General features: G+C 44.0%; 1 protein-coding gene across 1 annotated transcript in view; it reads left to right on the top strand.

Annotated features, from left to right (window-relative positions):
• Window positions 1–17,617, top strand: part of Pacs1 (phosphofurin acidic cluster sorting protein 1) — a 218,023-nt gene that overhangs the window by 187,202 nt on the left and 13,204 nt on the right. The window contains exons 5-11 of the mRNA XM_004627207.2: window positions 1,746–1,890; window positions 2,115–2,206; window positions 2,532–2,612; window positions 5,577–5,636; window positions 6,593–6,753; window positions 7,096–7,189; window positions 13,356–13,436. Of these exons, the coding sequence (XP_004627264.1) occupies window positions 1,746–1,890; window positions 2,115–2,206; window positions 2,532–2,612; window positions 5,577–5,636; window positions 6,593–6,753; window positions 7,096–7,189; window positions 13,356–13,436 (714 nt within the window). The remainder of the gene's footprint in view (window positions 1–1,745; window positions 1,891–2,114; window positions 2,207–2,531; window positions 2,613–5,576; window positions 5,637–6,592; window positions 6,754–7,095; window positions 7,190–13,355; window positions 13,437–17,617) is intronic.

Below are 17,617 nucleotides of genomic sequence, written 5' to 3'. Positions count from 1 at the left end.
TGTAGTCCAGGCTACACTTGAACTCACTGTATAGTCTCAGCTGACTTCAAATTCACAGCAGTCCTCCTGCCTCAGCCTCCTGAGTGCTGGGATTATAGGCATGTGCTACTGTATCTGGCACAAATCAGTTTTTAAAAGTCATTTCTAAAAAACTGAGTCTGGTGGCACACACCTGTAATCCTAGCACTCGGGAGGCTGAAACAGGAGGATCGTTGTGAATTTGAGACCAGCCTGGGCTACAGAGTACATTCAAGTCCAGCCTGAACTGCATAATGAGATGCTGTCTCAAACAAGACCCACCCCCCAACAAAAACAACAATAAAAGTCATTTCTAGCCAGGCATGGTGCACATAGCTAAAATTCCAGCTACTGAGGCAGAGACAGAATTATTGCACATTTGAGTGCAGCCTAGGAAACTTAATAATGAGACCCTGACTCAGAATGTAAACAGAAGGACTAGGGATATAGCTCAGTGGTTTTAATCCCCAGAAAACACAAACACTCTTTTATAGAAGAAACTCTACAGTCCCACAATGAGAGTAAATTAATGTCAACAATTTCCTCAGCTGTGGTAAGCCCCACTGTTGGCCCATGTTCTGGAGCTCTTTTTCCTTATTTGTCAAAGACAGCTGCCCCACTGCTTGTAGACCTGGCCTTATCCAACTTTGAGAACTAATTTCTCTGTGAAGGAATTAAGCTAACATGTAGTCCTAGACATTAGCTGAGTGGTTTGGATTGGTCTGGTTTGGGTTTTTGATTTAGTTTTTTGTTTCATGTGGTTGGTTGGTTGGTTGGTTGGTTGGTTGGTTGGTTGGTTGGTTGGTTGGTTTATATACTGGGGATTGAACCTAACAGCTTCATGCTGAGCTCCATCCCCAGCCATTTTTTATTTCTTATTCTAAGACAGTCTCAGTAAATCACTAAATTACCCAGCCTGGGCTCAAACTTGCAGTCTTCCTGCCGCAGGCACCAGCACTCCCACTTTCACTCTCAGAGCAATTCAGGAACATGGTGGTCCCTGACCAGTAGTTGGCACTTCTACAGACAAGTTTTCTTTTGTATTCTGTTTTGTATTGTTCACAGTACTTGGGATTAAACTCAGGTTTGCAGTGCTCCTAATCCTGATTTAAAGGGTAGCCTGGACTACAGAGTAACACCCTGTCCCCCCCCAAAAAAAAACCATAAGTACAAAATACCTACTAAATTTATAGTAGGAATTTGTGGCAGTCTCCAGGAGTTGGAATTTTTCGGGATGTGTCCCCAATGAAATGTCACACACACACCATTTTTTGTTTGTATTTTTGAGACAAGGTCTTGCTACACAGCCCAGGCTGGCCTTGAACTCCTGTGATCCAGATGATTCTCCTGCTTTTACTGCCCAGTACCTGAGGCTAGGAGGTCACACAATGCCTGGTTTAGAGGCAGTTTTAAAGTTAAATTCTTATGCCGGGGAGATGGCTTAGTAGGATAAGCGCTTGACGGGCAAATGCCAGGATCTGAGTTCAATCCCCGGTTCCGCCAAAAATAAATAAATAAATAAAGTTAAATTCTTTTTTTTTTTTTTTTTTAATAAAGTTAAATTCTTGAGGGCATTTGGAGGATAGTGGACCCTGATTTAGAAGTGAAAAGTAAAACATATTTGTGGGATGTCATTGCCATTGGCTTGCACATTCCTTGGATTTACCGAGATGACAGCCCTGTTGCTGGCTGTGGCAAGGTGTTTCTACTGCATTCTTTGCTGACAGGTGATGCAGCACCCTAATGAGGGTGCTCTGGTGCTTGGCCTGCACAGTAATGTGAAGGACGTATCCGTACCTGTGGCAGAAATAAAGATCTACTCCCTGTCCAGCCAACCCATTGACCATGAAGGAATCAAGTCCAAGCTGTCTGGTAAGATGTGCCCAGATGAGGGAGCCCATGCCATGATCTTCACCTTAGAAGAACTGAGCAAAACATATCTGAAATGTTCCCAGGTAAAAGAAGCTTGGAGGTCCTTGACCCTGAGGCATAGCCATGGCCCTCCCCTCCAATACAGTTGTATTGATCCCCACTCATTGAAGTCTCGTAGGCCTGATCACCCCAGGGCAAAGCTACCTTTATGATGTCTGTTCCAGATCGCTCTCCTGATATTGACAACTACTCTGAGGAAGAGGAGGAGAGCTTTTCATCAGAGCAAGAAGGTAGCGACGATCCATTGCATGGGCAGGTACTTCCCACAGCTCTCCTATGGAATATCTAGAAACTTCTGAGATTTCTAAGCCTCATTCTTTTACTTTTGGTACCAGGAGTTAAACTCAAGACATCATGCTTGCCAAGCAGGCACTGCACTTCTGAGCTGTATCACTGCCTCCCCCCTTATTCTATTGTGTTTGTTGTTTTAGTTGGGTGTTCGTTTGTTGTTTGAGACAGGTTCTCTCTATGTAGTTTAGTCTGACCTTGCACTTACTGTGTAGCCCAGGCTAGGCAGTCTTCCTGCTAAGATCATAAGCATGCTCCCAGCTCCAAGCCTTATTCTGTCCCTTCCCACTTAGGACCTGTTCTATGAAGATGAAGATCTACGGAAAGTAAAGAAGACCCGGAGGAAACTCGCCTCAACTTCAGCTATCACAAGGGTGAGCTGTGCAGGTCTAGGGTGTGACACAGCTGAGGTTTTCAGTGTAAGGTAGGAGGAGAGTGGTCTATTCAGATGTATTCAAGCTGGAGATTTACTCAGTGATAGAATGATTGTCTATTGGGGCTGGAGAGATGGCTCAGTGGTCTAAAGCACCTACTTGGAACAAGCTTGGCAAAGCACAGGGACTGCGGTTCAATCCTCCAGCACCACATGCCAGCCAGCCGTGCCCCCTGGTGGGCTGAGCTGGCCACACACACACACACACACACACACACACACACACACTAAATGTTAAAATAAAAAAAAAAAATTTAAAAAAGAATGATTGTCTAGAATGTTTGGGGACCTGGTTTGATACCAAGCGCTGCGAAGAACTAGTGTGGTGGGGACCTCCAGTGGTAGACGGTATTACAGCTTTGGTTATACAATTGAAAAGAAAGGTTGAGAATCCTTGTTCAAAATTTGAAACAGATAAAATACTTCCTTGGGAACAGAACACCTCAGACACCCTCTGCCTCCTTTCAAAGCGATTGCTTCAGTGAGGTGCCATCCGTCGTAGAAAGCCAGCTCTCACTAGTATTGCTGTTTTTCACTCATTTGTTGAATTTTCCCAAAATTAATAGGCTGGTGCTTGGGATTTGTATAAACTCTGAGTTTGACAAGGTTTAATTGCATTAGGTGTAGCTTCTGCTGTAATGGACTCATAACCCTGGAGCACAGAGGTCTTTGGATTACTTTTCCCTTGGCCTAAAAAATCTAAAACCTGAATTCCTGTGTGTCCTATTACTGAACCTGGAGACCCTGTACAAAGGATGGGAAGAGTCAGAAGTGCCAGGAGCTTTTAGGAAAGACATTCCCAGTTTCCCTTTTGCTGGATACACTTGTTTTCACATGACAAATTCTTTTTTTTCCTTCTTCTTCTTCTTTTTTTTTTTTTTTTTTTTTTTTCTTCTTTTTTTTGTGGTACCAGGGATCAAACTTGGAACCTTGGGCTTGCCAGGCAGATGCTTAAGTCACTGAGCTACCTCCCAGGCCCAGGAGACATTTGTTTTCTTGGGTAGAGAGCCAACCTGGGGGCTAGTACCCTGAAAGCAAGGATCCTGACCTCTTTGGGGTGGAACATAGGCCATGCTTTCTAAAAATATGCCCAAGCCTAGTGTCCTACCGTAGAACAACATTGTTACCTCTGCAGTTAGGTTCAGGGGTCACGGGGCCTCTTTGTAAATGTTCCAGTTCATGACTTTGATTCCCTTTCACATCAGTGACTGGACAGTATGAAAACCACTCATTTCTTGCAGGTAGCTGAGCCTCCTGGATGGCACTTCTGAGGCCGACCTCTCCCTCTGTGGCATTCCAAGGAGGGAGAGTAGCCTAGGGTCCACCCTGTAATGACTCTTTCATCTAAACTTTTCTCTTTTTCCTCTGTAGTCACAGGAGGCCCTGTTTTACCCCCAATGAATGCTGCTGAACTAAGTCACCCCTTCCTATGGCCCCTCTGTATTGTCACCCAGTGTCCTCATTAACATCCATTCCTCCAGAGGTAGCTGTGTAAGCTGCCAGGCCTTTCCAGTCTGTTTCTGGATGCCTCGTGATTATCTTTTACTCTCTCTTGTCTCTGTGTGCTTCTTTTCCAAGTCAAGAGCTTGTTGTTCTGAACACTCATCTGCTTGCTGTACAGTTTATGCTTCTCTTTTACTATACACTGAAGGTTTTTTTCTCTTTCACAAGCCCTTCCAACCCTCTCTTGAAGGCCTGTCAGTCTTACTTGTAAGTCAATTGTTTCTGTCCCAAGATGTGAATCTGACACTGAAGCAAAACTACTTACTACCACAACCTAAATCTTAGGTCCAGAGCAGGAGCCAGATGAGTAAAGCTCCTCTGTTCCATCTAGGCACTCAAATACTTAATGACACAGATTCATCTCACCAAGCAGCTACTATACAGTGTGACGGGTCCTGCAAAGTGGAGCTTCACATAAGGGACAGTAATGACACTAATGGGAAAGAGGTCACCTCCAACAGAGTTTTGAATGAGATGCTAAGAAAATAGGCTGTAGGGGCCGGGGAGATGGCTCAGTAGAATAAGCGCTTGACTGGCAAACGCAAAGATCTGAGTTCAATCCCCGGTTCTGCAAAAAAAAAAAAAAGGCTGTAAAAATGAGCCGGGCATGGAGGTACAGGAGGCTGAGGCAGGAGGATTGCTCTGAGTTTGAGGCCTGGGCTACATAATGAGTTCAAGATGAGCCTAAACCACAAAGTGAGACTGTCTTAAAAAACAACTTCACGAAGTGCATTTGGGAGAAAATTTTATTGAAAGCAGGCAAGACAGGCCCTGGAACTAACAGGCCCAACATCCAGGAGAAGGGCAGATGAGACAGACAAGTCAGGGTGATGTGATCAGCTTTGCCTCTGGAAGGACTACAGGGAAATCTGGAGGAAGTGAGACTGGACAGGGATAGTGCTTGTGGAAAGATTGGAGGAGAAAGAAGACATGCATTGAGACATAGGGATGGTGGTGATAATAACCGACAAGAGACAAGAAGTGGGAATTAGAGCATCTTCTGGAGGCCAGGAGTAAGTGATGGACTGGGGAGGGGTGTTGCTGTATGCAATCATAATGAAGCAGGAAGAGAGCAAATGCAGTTTTGAGATGCATGTATGTATGTACAGTTGGCCCCCGGATCTGAAAAATAAGACCAAGGGATGGGCTGGAGGTGCACATCTGGGAGTTACCAGGGTGTGAGAAATGAGGGACAGAAGAGACCACCTCCTCCTCCCAGCTGCACCCAATCCCTGGTAACACTTCAATTCACCATGTGCAGGCATGTCTTCCCAGAAAGGTTTACAATGTGAGGGAAGGAGCTGTATCCTGTACTTTTTGTCCTCTCATGGATTCAAGGCAGTGTCTACTGAATTGACCACAAGTGAGTATTTGAGAACTAGTGTATAATTTGTCCCCACAGCAACCTAACATCAAACAGAAGTTTGTGGCTCTCCTGAAGCGGTTCAAAGTTTCTGATGAGGTATGACCCCTTACTTCCAATGGTAAGTAGAATCTTTGGAGTTTTATGCCTTGTTGCTGTGCATCCTCTGCAAGTCAGGATTCTAGCATCATGGTTCCTGTCCCCCTGGAATGCCTAGCAGAGCCCCAAGGAGAGGGTAACTAAGGAAAAACTCTGCTTGGAGAAAGAGGAGAGGCTCCACATGAAGTACAAGGGGTTTCACAGTATTTAGAGCCAGATAGCCAGTTATACCCAACTATTAGTTGATGCCCAGGCCTCTGGCATGAGATGTCAGTAACAAATCCAACTTTTGCCGGGGAGATGGCTCAGTAGGCTAAGCGCTTGACTAGCAAATGCAAGGATCTGAGTTCAATCCCCGGTTCCACCAAAAAAAAAAAAAAAAAAATCCAACTTTTATTGTTTATCTTGGATCTCTTTGGAAGCCTCAGTGAAGTGAGCATGAGTAGGTGTCCCATCAGTGGTCAGCCCTTGAGTTGCCAGCAATTAGTATTGATAGGAAAACCATCTCTTTCTGGGCTTTGGTACCAGTTTCTATAGGCTTCTCAAGGACTGAAAAGGAGATAGAGATAAAAAAAAAAAAATGTTGAAGGAGCGTCCTTGCACTTTTTGGGCTACAGAGGAAGGCAGAACAGACCACATAAGCCTAGCTTCTATGTCCTCTTTTGCCTGTTTTTAGGAGAGTCACATAAAATCACAGCCTTTTCTCCCTATGCAGGGCTCTGGAGTGGATGTGAGGAGGAACTGAGAGGGTAAGGTGACCTCTCATATCCCTGATCTCAGGATTAGATTATAGAAAGGACATCAGTCTGTCCACCAAATGTGATGCTTAGACATGTCCCTTTAGAGGCAGCATAAGGGAGGCCAGCTGACATGTAGCCCAAGAGAAAGGTCTTGGTTGATGCCATCATTGTTAATAGGCAGAACCCCAAATTTAAAGATAATTTTTCTGTCCATAGGTGGGCTTCGGGTTAGAGCATGTGTCCCGGGAACAAATTCGGGAGGTGGAAGAAGACCTGGATGAACTGTACGACAGTCTGGAGATGTACAACCCCAGTGACAGTGGTCCTGAAATGGAGGAGACAGAGAGCATCCTGAGCACCCCAAAGCCCAAGCTCAAGTGAGGACTGGCGCTCCTCTGCAGGCTGCCCTCCCATACCATTCCTGGACCGTTGTGTCCCTTCCCTTTCTTTCACTACCCTGTTCCAGGGAACTATGGTTCATCACACTGAGACTTCAGCTCCCTGGGCAGTGATCACTGATTTTGCCTGTAACTGAGAAAATCTCAGTGGGACCTGCCACAAAGTCCCTCTGCCCAGGCTTGCTTTTTGGCCCCATAGCATTCTTCATCACCAGATGCTAGAAGTCCAGGCTGTTGATCTGCCTTGAGCAACAGCTCTTGAGAGCTGCTGTTTTATAAGCCACATTGGCCACTGACCCCAGCTGTGCTTCTTTGCTACAGGCCCTTCTTTGAGGGGATGTCGCAGTCCAGCTCACAGACGGAGATTGGCAGCCTCAACAGCAAGGGCAGCCTTGGAAAGGACACCACCAGCCCTGTGAGCACACCAATGGCAATACGGGGTGGGGACAGGGATCTGCGGACTTCACACTCTGGGCCTTCTGCTTCTCTAGGCATGACTCTTCTTGGGATCTCGGAATAGCCTCAGGTTTCCTACTCTTGGCCTGGGTGAGAGTTTAGTGCTCCAAGGTCATTGCTGTGCTGGCTAGGTGTTTTTCATCTGTTCACACCGTGGCATTAACTTCTCTCCCAACTCAGAAACTCACTTAGGCTGGGGATATAGCTCAGTGACATAAGCACCTGTCTGGCAAGCTCAGGGCCCCGCGTTCAATCCCCAGTACAAAAAAAAAAAAAAAAACAAACAAAAAAAAAACTTCATTACATGGTAGCTAAGACTATGGTGTTTACCTGGGACAGTGATTCTGCCTGCCAAATGGCCCTGGAAAGAAATAGGTATAAAGAGCTAGAGGGCCTATCAAGGACTGTCCAGACAAAGTAAATCAGCTGTTAAGGAGAACCCAGAGGAAATGAACCCTAGGAGACAGTAGAATTTGGTGGGAAGTTTCCCATTTGGTTTGTGAACAAGAAGAAAAAGCTGTCGTCTGTGGCCCCAATACCCAGTGGCAGGTCATAGGCTCAGGGTGATACCAAGTCCACTAGGCAAGGAGAAGTTGCTCTTCCCTTAATTCACAACTCTAGGAACATCTTGTATACTGCTTCAGGATTATTTAAGGATTGCTGTGGAGAGCTGTGTCTCCTTAGATGAGAGAAACTGAATCCTTAAAACCTCCAGTTCTTGCTGCATTGGTAGCAGATGAGGAGTGTGGTCTTTTGGTCACCAGAGGAAATATACAGTTAACTCTGCCAATGGGTTTTAACCATGAGGAGATGATCTGAAGCTGCAAGGCACGCCATCTGTTGTAGAGCAGTGGTCAGTGGCAGAGCTAGGGCCTGTCCTGTGCCTGCTAACCACCAGAACCAATTTAAAACAAAAACCAAAACAAAAAAGCCACCCTCTCCTGGAGCATCTATGATTGCTGTTCTGATTATTACCACCAGGTGGTGCTGTCTACCAGTTTATTCTTGCTAGTTTAAGGCTACTGGATATATCTGGTCCACCAGGAAGGGTTTCCTGGGTGTTAGTGAGGAAGGAGAACCACAGACCACATGGGAAACCCCCACAGAGAACCTCAGGCCTTCTCCCTGAACATTAACGTTCCCTTCACTTTCCTACCCTGGCTCAGGGGCATCTGGAGCTACATAGGCCTCACTTTGTGTGCACCTGGGGCTTAGGATATAGGCAAAAGCTGCTTTTCTTCACAAGGGGGTGCCTAATAGCTCTGTTTAATGACCCTGCCCCTATAGAGAGACCACTGGCCTCAAGTGTAAGATTCAACCTGAGGTTTTTCTTTTTTTGGTGGAGGGTTGGTGAGACGGTCTCAGTAACCCAAACTGGCCTTGAACTCAAGTCATTCCTCCTGCCTCACACCCAGCTAAGATTCATTTTAAGGGGTAACTTCTCTAGAAAGAAGATGAGCATGGCTTAGTGGAATAAGTGCTTCTCTGGCAAGTGGAAGGGCCTGAGTTCAATCCCCAGTTCCACCAAAAAAAAAAAGGAAAAAAAAGAAAAGCCCTGAGTTCAATCTTTAGGGCTGAGGAGATGGCTTAATGGAAAGGTCAGCACCTAGCTAAAGCAAGACTACTACTACACAGGGCTCTAGGAATACTAAACAAGTATGCTACTATGAGGACATATAAGTGGGATAGGAGTTCAGGCAATGCCCGTCTAAGCATAGCAACTTAACAAGCTGTGAATGACTGATCATTGCTAGTGGTCACTGTTACTAAATCAGTAAGAACTATTTCATACTAACAAAGGTGGGTCTAGGATGTTAGAATTTGGCTGTAGGTTCTGCTTTAGCCTCAGATATGAGACTTACAACATTAACAGAAGAATCAACCAAACTTTTTTTGTATTTGGGATTGAAACCAGGGCCTTTGCACTGAGCTATATCCCCAACCTTATTTTATTTTTTATTTTAAGACAAAGCTTTTAAGTTGCTGAGTTACCTGGGATGGATTCAGCCTTGTGATTCTTTACCTCATCCTTCCAGAGTACTGAAATTATACCTTGACATTCTGAGCTTCAGATGCTTTATTTGTAAGGTAAAAGTGTCAGCACAGGAGCCCATTTGACACAGAAGCCAATCAAAGATGAGGATGGTAACACACACTAATAATCCCAGCACTAGAGAGGCTGAGGCAGGAGGATTATAAGTTCATGGGCAATTTGAGCTACATAGCAAGTTCAAAGTCAGTTTGAGTTATATAGAGAACCAAAAGGCAATTGAGGCTGCACATGGTGGCACATATCTGTAATCATGGCACTTAGGAATCTGAGTAGGCAGATTGTGAACTCAAGGCCATCCTGGGCTACGTAGCGATTTCAAGTTTGGTTTGGGCTATGTAGCAAAAACAAAATGAAAAAGTCAATAGAGGATTAGTCTATACAGTAGAATGGCCCAAGGCCCCTATTTCAACAAAAACTATATCTGTACAAGATGGAGCTTATGAGTTTGAATGTTAACTTCATCGTTCCATTGGCTGATCTTAGGCAGGTTCCCAAGCTTTCATTTCATCATCTATAAAATAAATGTAAAAAATACATGCCTCACAGGCCATGTGGAGATGCAGTGCAATCATGTGATCATGATCTCGGGTGTATGCTGTGTTTATTGGTTATTCTGCTACATGGGACCTGTAGTAAATATAAGCTACTGTTGTTTTTGTTATAATTGCTTAAAGCCATATAAGTTTTTTATTATTTTTTTATTTTGAGAAACAAATAGCAATAAGACAGTTTCAAAACTGATTAATAGGACAGTTTTAATAATTAATACATTGTACACTGTTATCTTCTTAGTGGTTATCCATAGTACAAGATGCAGATAGGATATCCTGTCCAAACACTATTAGTACAAATTTTCTTCTCACTGAATTAAGCAAAAGTAGCTGTATAGCTATCCTAACTATTCTGTGTATACAGATACAAAATGTTCCTTCCTTTGTATCCCCTTTTTGTGTTTAGTCCTGTCAGAAATGGGTATTCCATTGGCATCTAAATACTATAGGTGTGTGGATTCTGCAAAACAATCCAACACAGTCCAGCAGTCCACAATAGTAGTGGGTTATCCACAAAAGTTGTTGACTTGAGCCTTTCACAGCTCAAACCATATAAGTTTTGGACTCCTAAAATTGATAGATTCTAGATGTCTTTTACATGAGTACTTCAAATTCTGTTTCTCTTAGCCAGACCTTAGACTTGTTTTTTGCTTCTCTGCTGAGATTTCTATTTTGAAGGCCCCCATATGTCTTGATGTGGGTGTTGAACTGTGGAATCCTTTGACAGAAAGGCACTTTGGGAACAGCAAAATAAGGTTGTACCCTTACATAGAGGACTTCCTGGTGGATCAGGGAAAACATGCGGTCAAATGTATTTAGGAGGTGTACATCCATTGCCTTACCTTGATGGCCTCTTGTCCTTGTTGTTGAACATCGTTTCCATTTTTTATTCTTTTTTTCCCCCAGCGCAAGGGGATCAAACCCTGGGCCTTGTGCATTCTAAGCAAGTGCTGTGCCACTAAGATACATCTCCATTCCTCTTCATGTATTTTTCTTAGTCGTCCTTTTATTATTCTCTAAATTTTCAGATGATCCATTTTATCACTAGAACCAGAAGGAGTTTCTACTGATACAAATTATCGTAATTGTTGAATTTTCTCAAGACTTGAACAGTAAGCATAACGTAATTTGGTTCTCCTAGCTAATAGCAGTAGGCCCCGACAGTGTTTCAAGAGGCTTCCTGCAATGTAGACTTTCAGTGAAGGTCACCTGCTGCTGGAAGTTGCCATTTTCACAGCACTGTCAATTAAGGTGTTAAAGACCAGTCTCAGAGCTGGGGAGATGGCTCAGTGGAATAAGCGCTTCCCTAGCAAGCACAAGGGCCTGAGTTCAATCCCCGGTTCCAAAAAAAAAAAAAAGACCAGTCTCAGTTTTTCTTTCTCTCTCACATACACACACATGTGAATATGTGCACTGCTTAGTAACTACCATTCCCCATTGGCACATGCTGCAGACTACTAGCACTGCAGGAGGCACCTCCAGTGCCACACAGGCAGATATAGTGAGGGTGCTGTTAGAGCTCCAGAGTCATGAATGAATGAGAAAAGCCCTTCAAATACATAGGGACAGAGGCTTAGAGAAGCTGTGAGTTTGCTATAATTTGTATTACACCTTTGCTGTGGAAACAATACTGTGGCTGTCACAGGACTTGACAAACAAGGCATGCTCTTTATAACTATCCAGTGGGACTGTCTTATCAACCAGTTTGTGCTGAAATCCAAAGGTGAGGTGAGTGATACCATCACTCCAAGGTTTGAACAGCGATTTTCTGGAATTCTAGACTCAGTTACTAATGTTTATCAGTTATGTAGACAAAGTGTGAATGAACCAGCAGTGTAGTCCTGAGGCAACCTGGACTTTGCATGGCTGTAAGCCACCACACAAGTCTTAGGGCACCTGCTCTGGCTGAAGTGTGTTAGGTTTGTCTTGGAAATGGCTTTGAGCAGTAATTCTCCACTGGGGATTGTTTTATCTCCCAAGGGACATATGCCAATGATTGGAGACATTTTTCATTGTCAGCAGTAGAGAAGATAGCTACTGGGATCTTAAGTACGGGCTAAGAATTCTGCTGAACATCCGACAGTGCACAGAACAGCTGCTCCTGCAGACACTGACCTAGCCCCATTGTCAGGGGGACCAAGGTGGAGCTCCCAGGTTTAGAACAGGATACAGGACTTTTCCACTGATCTGCCTTTGTGGTCCTTGTTCATTATATTGCCCCTGACTACATCACCAGATATTATTAACTTGGTACTCCTAGTGTTATATATTTTACTCAGAGAAAAGACTTTAAATAATTGAGAAAAATTGGGGTATCCTTTATATTTCTTTCCTTCCTTAGTTCCATGAAATAAAAGAAATTCATTGAGGCCAGTGTCTTCCTGACATCTAAAACCCACAGTCCACGTGATTCATGACTGTGACTTTGGTGTCTGCACACGTAGAAGAGATGTTAGCAAATACAAAATATATGGTTATGTACCTATAAAATCATCATTTTAAAAAAAAAGGGATTGAACCCAAGGCCTTGTACATGCTAGGCAACACTCTATCACTGAGCTACACCACTGACTCAAAATAAACTTCTAGGGGGCCTGCCCCTTAGCTCAGTTCTTTAAGTGGCTGCTTCAACAAAGCAGTCAGGCTCAGGTTGCTGTGGTTCGATCCCCACAACCCAAGCCAGCCAAACCTGCCCTGAAGGCATTCGGAGCAAAATAAACTTCTAGTATTTACAAGAAATAGAGGAAATCAGGAACTGTTTCATTGGTGCCCTTTGTTTTGGTTTGGTTTTGAGATAGGGTCTCACTATGCAGCTCAGTCTAGCCTTGAGCTCATTTTGTAGCCCAGACTGGTCTGTAATTCACAGTGATCCTCCTGCCTCAGCCTCCCAAGTGCTATACTCAAAAATAGTAAAAAAAAAAAAAAAAATTAAAAGTATTTTGAGCTTTCTAGGGACCTAGTGAAACAAGTTAGAGGGGTGGGGAGATAGCTTGACAGTCTAAGCACCTGACTGGCAAGCACAAGGACCCGAGTTTGATCCCCAGTACCACATACTGTGCCTTCCCTGGAACCCCAAATGCTCTATGCTGGCCCCAAAACTAGGCGTGGTGGCGCACACTGTAATCCCAGTGCTAGGGAGGCTGAAACAGGAGGATCACTATGAGTCTGAATTGCATAGTAGACCCTGTATCAAATTAATACATAAATTAATTAAAAGTAACAAATCAGGTTAATCCAGCACTTGGAAGGCTAAGACAGGAGGATCACTGCCATTTTGAGGCCAGCCAAGGCCTCAAAGTCAGTTGAAGGCCAGCTTGAATTATACAGTGAGACCTTGTCTCAAAAAGGCCCCCAAAAAAGGAAAAGAAACCAAGTTAGAGTGATGGTTATTTGGGTCAGAGATAACTAATAATAGGGGCCGGGGAGATGGCTCAGTGGAATAAGCGCTTCCCTGGCAAGTGCAAGGGCCTGAGTTCAATCCCCAGTTCCGAAGAGATAACTAATAATTACAATTTTTGCAGATGGAATTGGCTGCACTAGAAAAAGTCAAATCTACTTGGATTAAAAATCAAGATGACAGTTTGACTGAAACAGACACTCTGGTATGTATGGTTCAGTTTTCCATTGTAACCACACAGTTAAACTCTCAAAATAAAGACAGAAGCACCCTCAGGACTACCCTAGAAAGTTGACCTAAATCTGTGGACTTGTACATACCCTGTGTCTTCCTTCTCCTGAATTTTTACCCATGGAATAGAACCTACCTTAGAGATTAGGTTGTTCCTCAAATTAACAAACCAGAAATATTCCTATCCTGCCCTTTTTTAGAGCTGATCAAATGCTAGCTTAGATAATTTCTCATTGTCATCATTTACTTCTGAAAGCTGATGACCAGTGTTTTCCCTGAGAAGCCATCTCCTCACACTGGGATGTTGCTCTACCAGTGGCCAGGCAGCACACAACATTGAACCTCTTGTGTGGTTATTGAACCTCTTGTATGGTTATTGGTATGCACCTTCCTGCCAGAGCCCTGGTGAAGTAGAATTGAGTTGGCTGGGATGGATGCCCAGTTGAACCGAACGGTGAATTGTACACATGTATACTGTTTACCTGCTGATGCTGAATAAGCATAGAGGATGCAAAGGTGGCTGAGCCATGACCTCTGCCATCTTAGCCCCCTCTCCAGAGGAAGGCATCTGTGTACACCCAGGGCAAGGGCCTGTAAGGCCCAGGGAGTCACAGGGGAGTACAGACAGGTAGAGGTTGTTTGGGCTGACCTTTCAGGATATTGTAGGAAATCCTGTGAGGCAGGAGGCTGGACCCTGGATGGGACGGAGTAAAGGACTTTACAGAATGCCATTTGGGGATATGTTGTGTGTGAGCCTCACGGCAAGACCACTTGGTTGAATAGAATCCAAGAAGGTATTTCAGGATTGTCTTCGTTACTCTATTCTAGTTGCTGGGACAAATACCTGACAGTCAAAATGAAGGAAGGAAATGTTTATTTAGCCCACAGTTACTGGTGATTTCAGTCCATAACTCAGCTGGCTCCAAAGCAGAGTGGCACATGGCAGAGAGCAGCCTTTCATGGTGGAGGCACAGAGCAGAGAGCAAAGGGAATGGCAGCATCTGAAGCAGCTAACTAGCCTCTCTCCTCTCCTTACATTACAATGCAAATTACCTGCCAGAGCAGGTGTAGCATCCACACCCACAATAATCAAAGCCTGTAAGTGCCTCATGACTGCAGGAGGCTTTGTTTGTTTGTTTGTTTTTGTTTTTTTGGTAGAACCGGGGATTGAACTCAGGCTCTTGTGCTTGCCAGGCAAGCACTTATTCTACTGAGCCATCTCCCCAGCCCCTGCAGGAGGATTTGGAGGGACAACTAGATACAAACCATAACATTCCACCCCTGGGCCCCCAAAGACTTACACATACACATTTCCTTTGTGAAAAAAAGCATTTTAGTCCATCTCTAAGAGTTGCCAAAGTCCTAATTGTTTCAGCATTGCTGAAAAGTCTAAGTCCCAAGTCTGCTCCAAGATCCAAGGCAAACTCCTAGCTAGCTGTGAGCCCCTGTACAAATGAAAAGTTAAACACTCCCAACATTCATTGGCAGAAGATAAACATTACCATTCTGAAAGGTACACACAGGAAGATACCAAGCATTGGGACCGGGGGCCCACCCATTAGCTCAGTTCTTTAAGTGCTTGCTTAAGAAAGCAGTGAGGCTTAAGTTGCACTAGTTCAAACCCAGATACTCCTTCCAAACCAGAAGTGCCCTGAAGGCATGTTCAGGCCTCCAAAAAAAAAAAAAAAAAAATCTTTGGGGGCTTGCCCATTAGCTCAGTTGTTTAAGTGCTTGCTTAAACAAAGCAGTCAGGCTCAAGATGCTCTGGTTCGAACCCAGTTTCTCACAGGAAACCAGAAATGCCCTCAAGGACTCTTCAGTCCACCAAAAAAAAAAAAAAAGAACCAAGCATTGGGACCAAAGCAAGTCCAAAATCCAGAAGAGCCATCATTAATTCTTGTAGTTCCATGTGGAATATCCAAAGCAATCTGTGGCAAATTGTAAGCTCCATGTGGCTCCACCCCCATGGCATTCTTGGTGGTAGATCCCATGTCTTCTCTGTTAGGCCAGCTTTGCTAAACCCTCCTTGCAGTTTCTCTTAGATGATCCACATTTCTGGCTTTTCCAAACTTCTGAGGTTTCCACTGAATAGGCTTCTCACAGCTTTATTGGAGTTTCCTTTCTGGCCAAACTCACATTTTAAACCATCCTGCTGGGCTCTTTGCTCTTGATTCTCACATAAATCTGTCTAAAATCCCCCAACATTGGCCATGCCACTGCCTCAGTATTTGGCTGCTTTGAAATTTCTTTTGAAAGATTAATCAGTCCACCATGCTTAATCTTAATCTCAGGCAAAGTCTCTGGACATGAACAAAATGCAGGCAAACTTTCTGCCATGCCAAAACACTCATCATCTGGAGTCCAACAACCAATAAAGTCCTTCCCAGAAGAAACCTCCCCAGCCTGGTCTTTACAAGCAGGATTTCTATCAGCCTTCTGGTCTTCTGAACTCTGACCAGAATCTGCCATACAGAACAGACAAAGGTGTTCCAGCGCTTCTCTTGTAGGCACCATCTCCAAACCCTTCCTATCTTTTCCCATAAACCATTCCCAAAAGCTAATCCACATGGTCAGGTTTAGCCACAGCAACCACCCCACACCTGGTACCAAATTCTGTCTTTGTTACTTTTCTCTCATTGCTGGTACAAATACCCTACACTCAAAATAAAGGAAGGAAAGGTTCATTTAGCTCACATTTTCTGGACGTTTCAGTCCATACTCAGCTGGCTCCAAAGCAGAGCAGCAAATGGCAGAGGGCAGCCTTTCATGGTAGAGGCAAAGAGCAAAGGGAGTGGCAGCAACTGAGGCAGCTTACTAGCCTCTCTCCTCTCCTTACATTGTAATACAGATTGCCTGCCCCAGGGCAGGTGTAGCATCCACATCCACAATAACCACAAACCCTACAAGTCTGCCTCATGACTGCATGAGGCTTTAGGGGGACAACTAGACACAAACCATAACAAGGCTTATGTTTCCTATAGTAAATAATATATATCATACATTTTGTATATGATAAAACAGGTTTGCTTCAAGGTTAATTTAAAATCTTACTATACTAACGTGTACTTTATAGCTTATCAGTAGTCTGAATAACCTAGTTTCCATTCTTGTGTTGTTGAAGTCTGTATTATGTGTGACATTACCAGTAAGTCCCCAGCTTACAAACTTTCATAGGTGTGCTATGTAAGACTCACTTTGTTGACTTATAAACAAATCTCACTTAGAAACAATTTTCCTGGGATGGAACTTGTTCATAAGTTGGTGATTTACTGTGCAGTGATTTTTTTTTTCAGGAGAAATTCCAATTATCTCACTTCCTAATTAAAACTCCCCAATGACTGACCAAATCTCAATGTTGAGGAAAGAAAGCTAGGAATCAAAATGCACATACCATAGGCTCCCATGTATGAAATTTACAAATCAGTAAAACTAATCTATAAGGGCAAAAGTCAAGATACTTGTTACCAGCTGGGTGTGGCAATGAATGCCTGTAATCCCAGGAGTTAGGAGGTTGAGGCAGGAGGATTTCTGTGAGCTAAAGACCGGCCTGGGCACAAAGTGAACTCAAAGCCAGCCTGAACTGCATAATGAGACCCTGATTCAAAAAGACAAAAACTAAACAAGATACTTATATGAGTGGGAAAAGGAGTGTGGAACCCTTTAAGTATACCAGAATGTTCATCTGGGTCAGTTAGTGATCACTGACACAATACTTGCAAGTTTAGACAGAGGATATTGCTCAGTTTTTGTCTAGCATGTGCAAGCTTCTGGGTTCTAGCCCCCATAGGGTGGGAGGGGGAGAATCAGTCAGTTAGAGGCTATCCTGGGTATATAATGAGACCTTGTCTCAAATGAAAGAAAAAATCAAGTTCATAGTTTAGATTTGAGCACTTGACCTCATGGAATTTATTTCTAGTAAACATTTTTAAAATATAAAAGATGGGTGGGTGTCAAAAGATAAACAGATACATGATACATGTGGAGAGCTGTCTTTCAAGGTAGGGCCTTAGGGAAATGGTGGTCCCAAAGGACCCTACGGTTACAATCTGGAATGAGCAGGCAAAACAATGGGGAGGGGGGAGTGAAGCTCATGAAGATTATTAGAAGTGATCAAGGAAAGGCAAAGGCCTGAATGCAGAGGATGGGGGGGGGGGG

This window comes from Octodon degus, unplaced genomic scaffold (assembly GCF_000260255.1).
Source record: "Octodon degus isolate 3935 unplaced genomic scaffold, OctDeg1.0 scaffold00018, whole genome shotgun sequence".
In the NCBI taxonomy this organism is placed as follows: domain Eukaryota; kingdom Metazoa; phylum Chordata; class Mammalia; order Rodentia; family Octodontidae; genus Octodon; species Octodon degus.
Note: the sequence above shows the minus strand (reverse complement) of the source record. Positions and strands in the feature narration are given on the sequence as shown.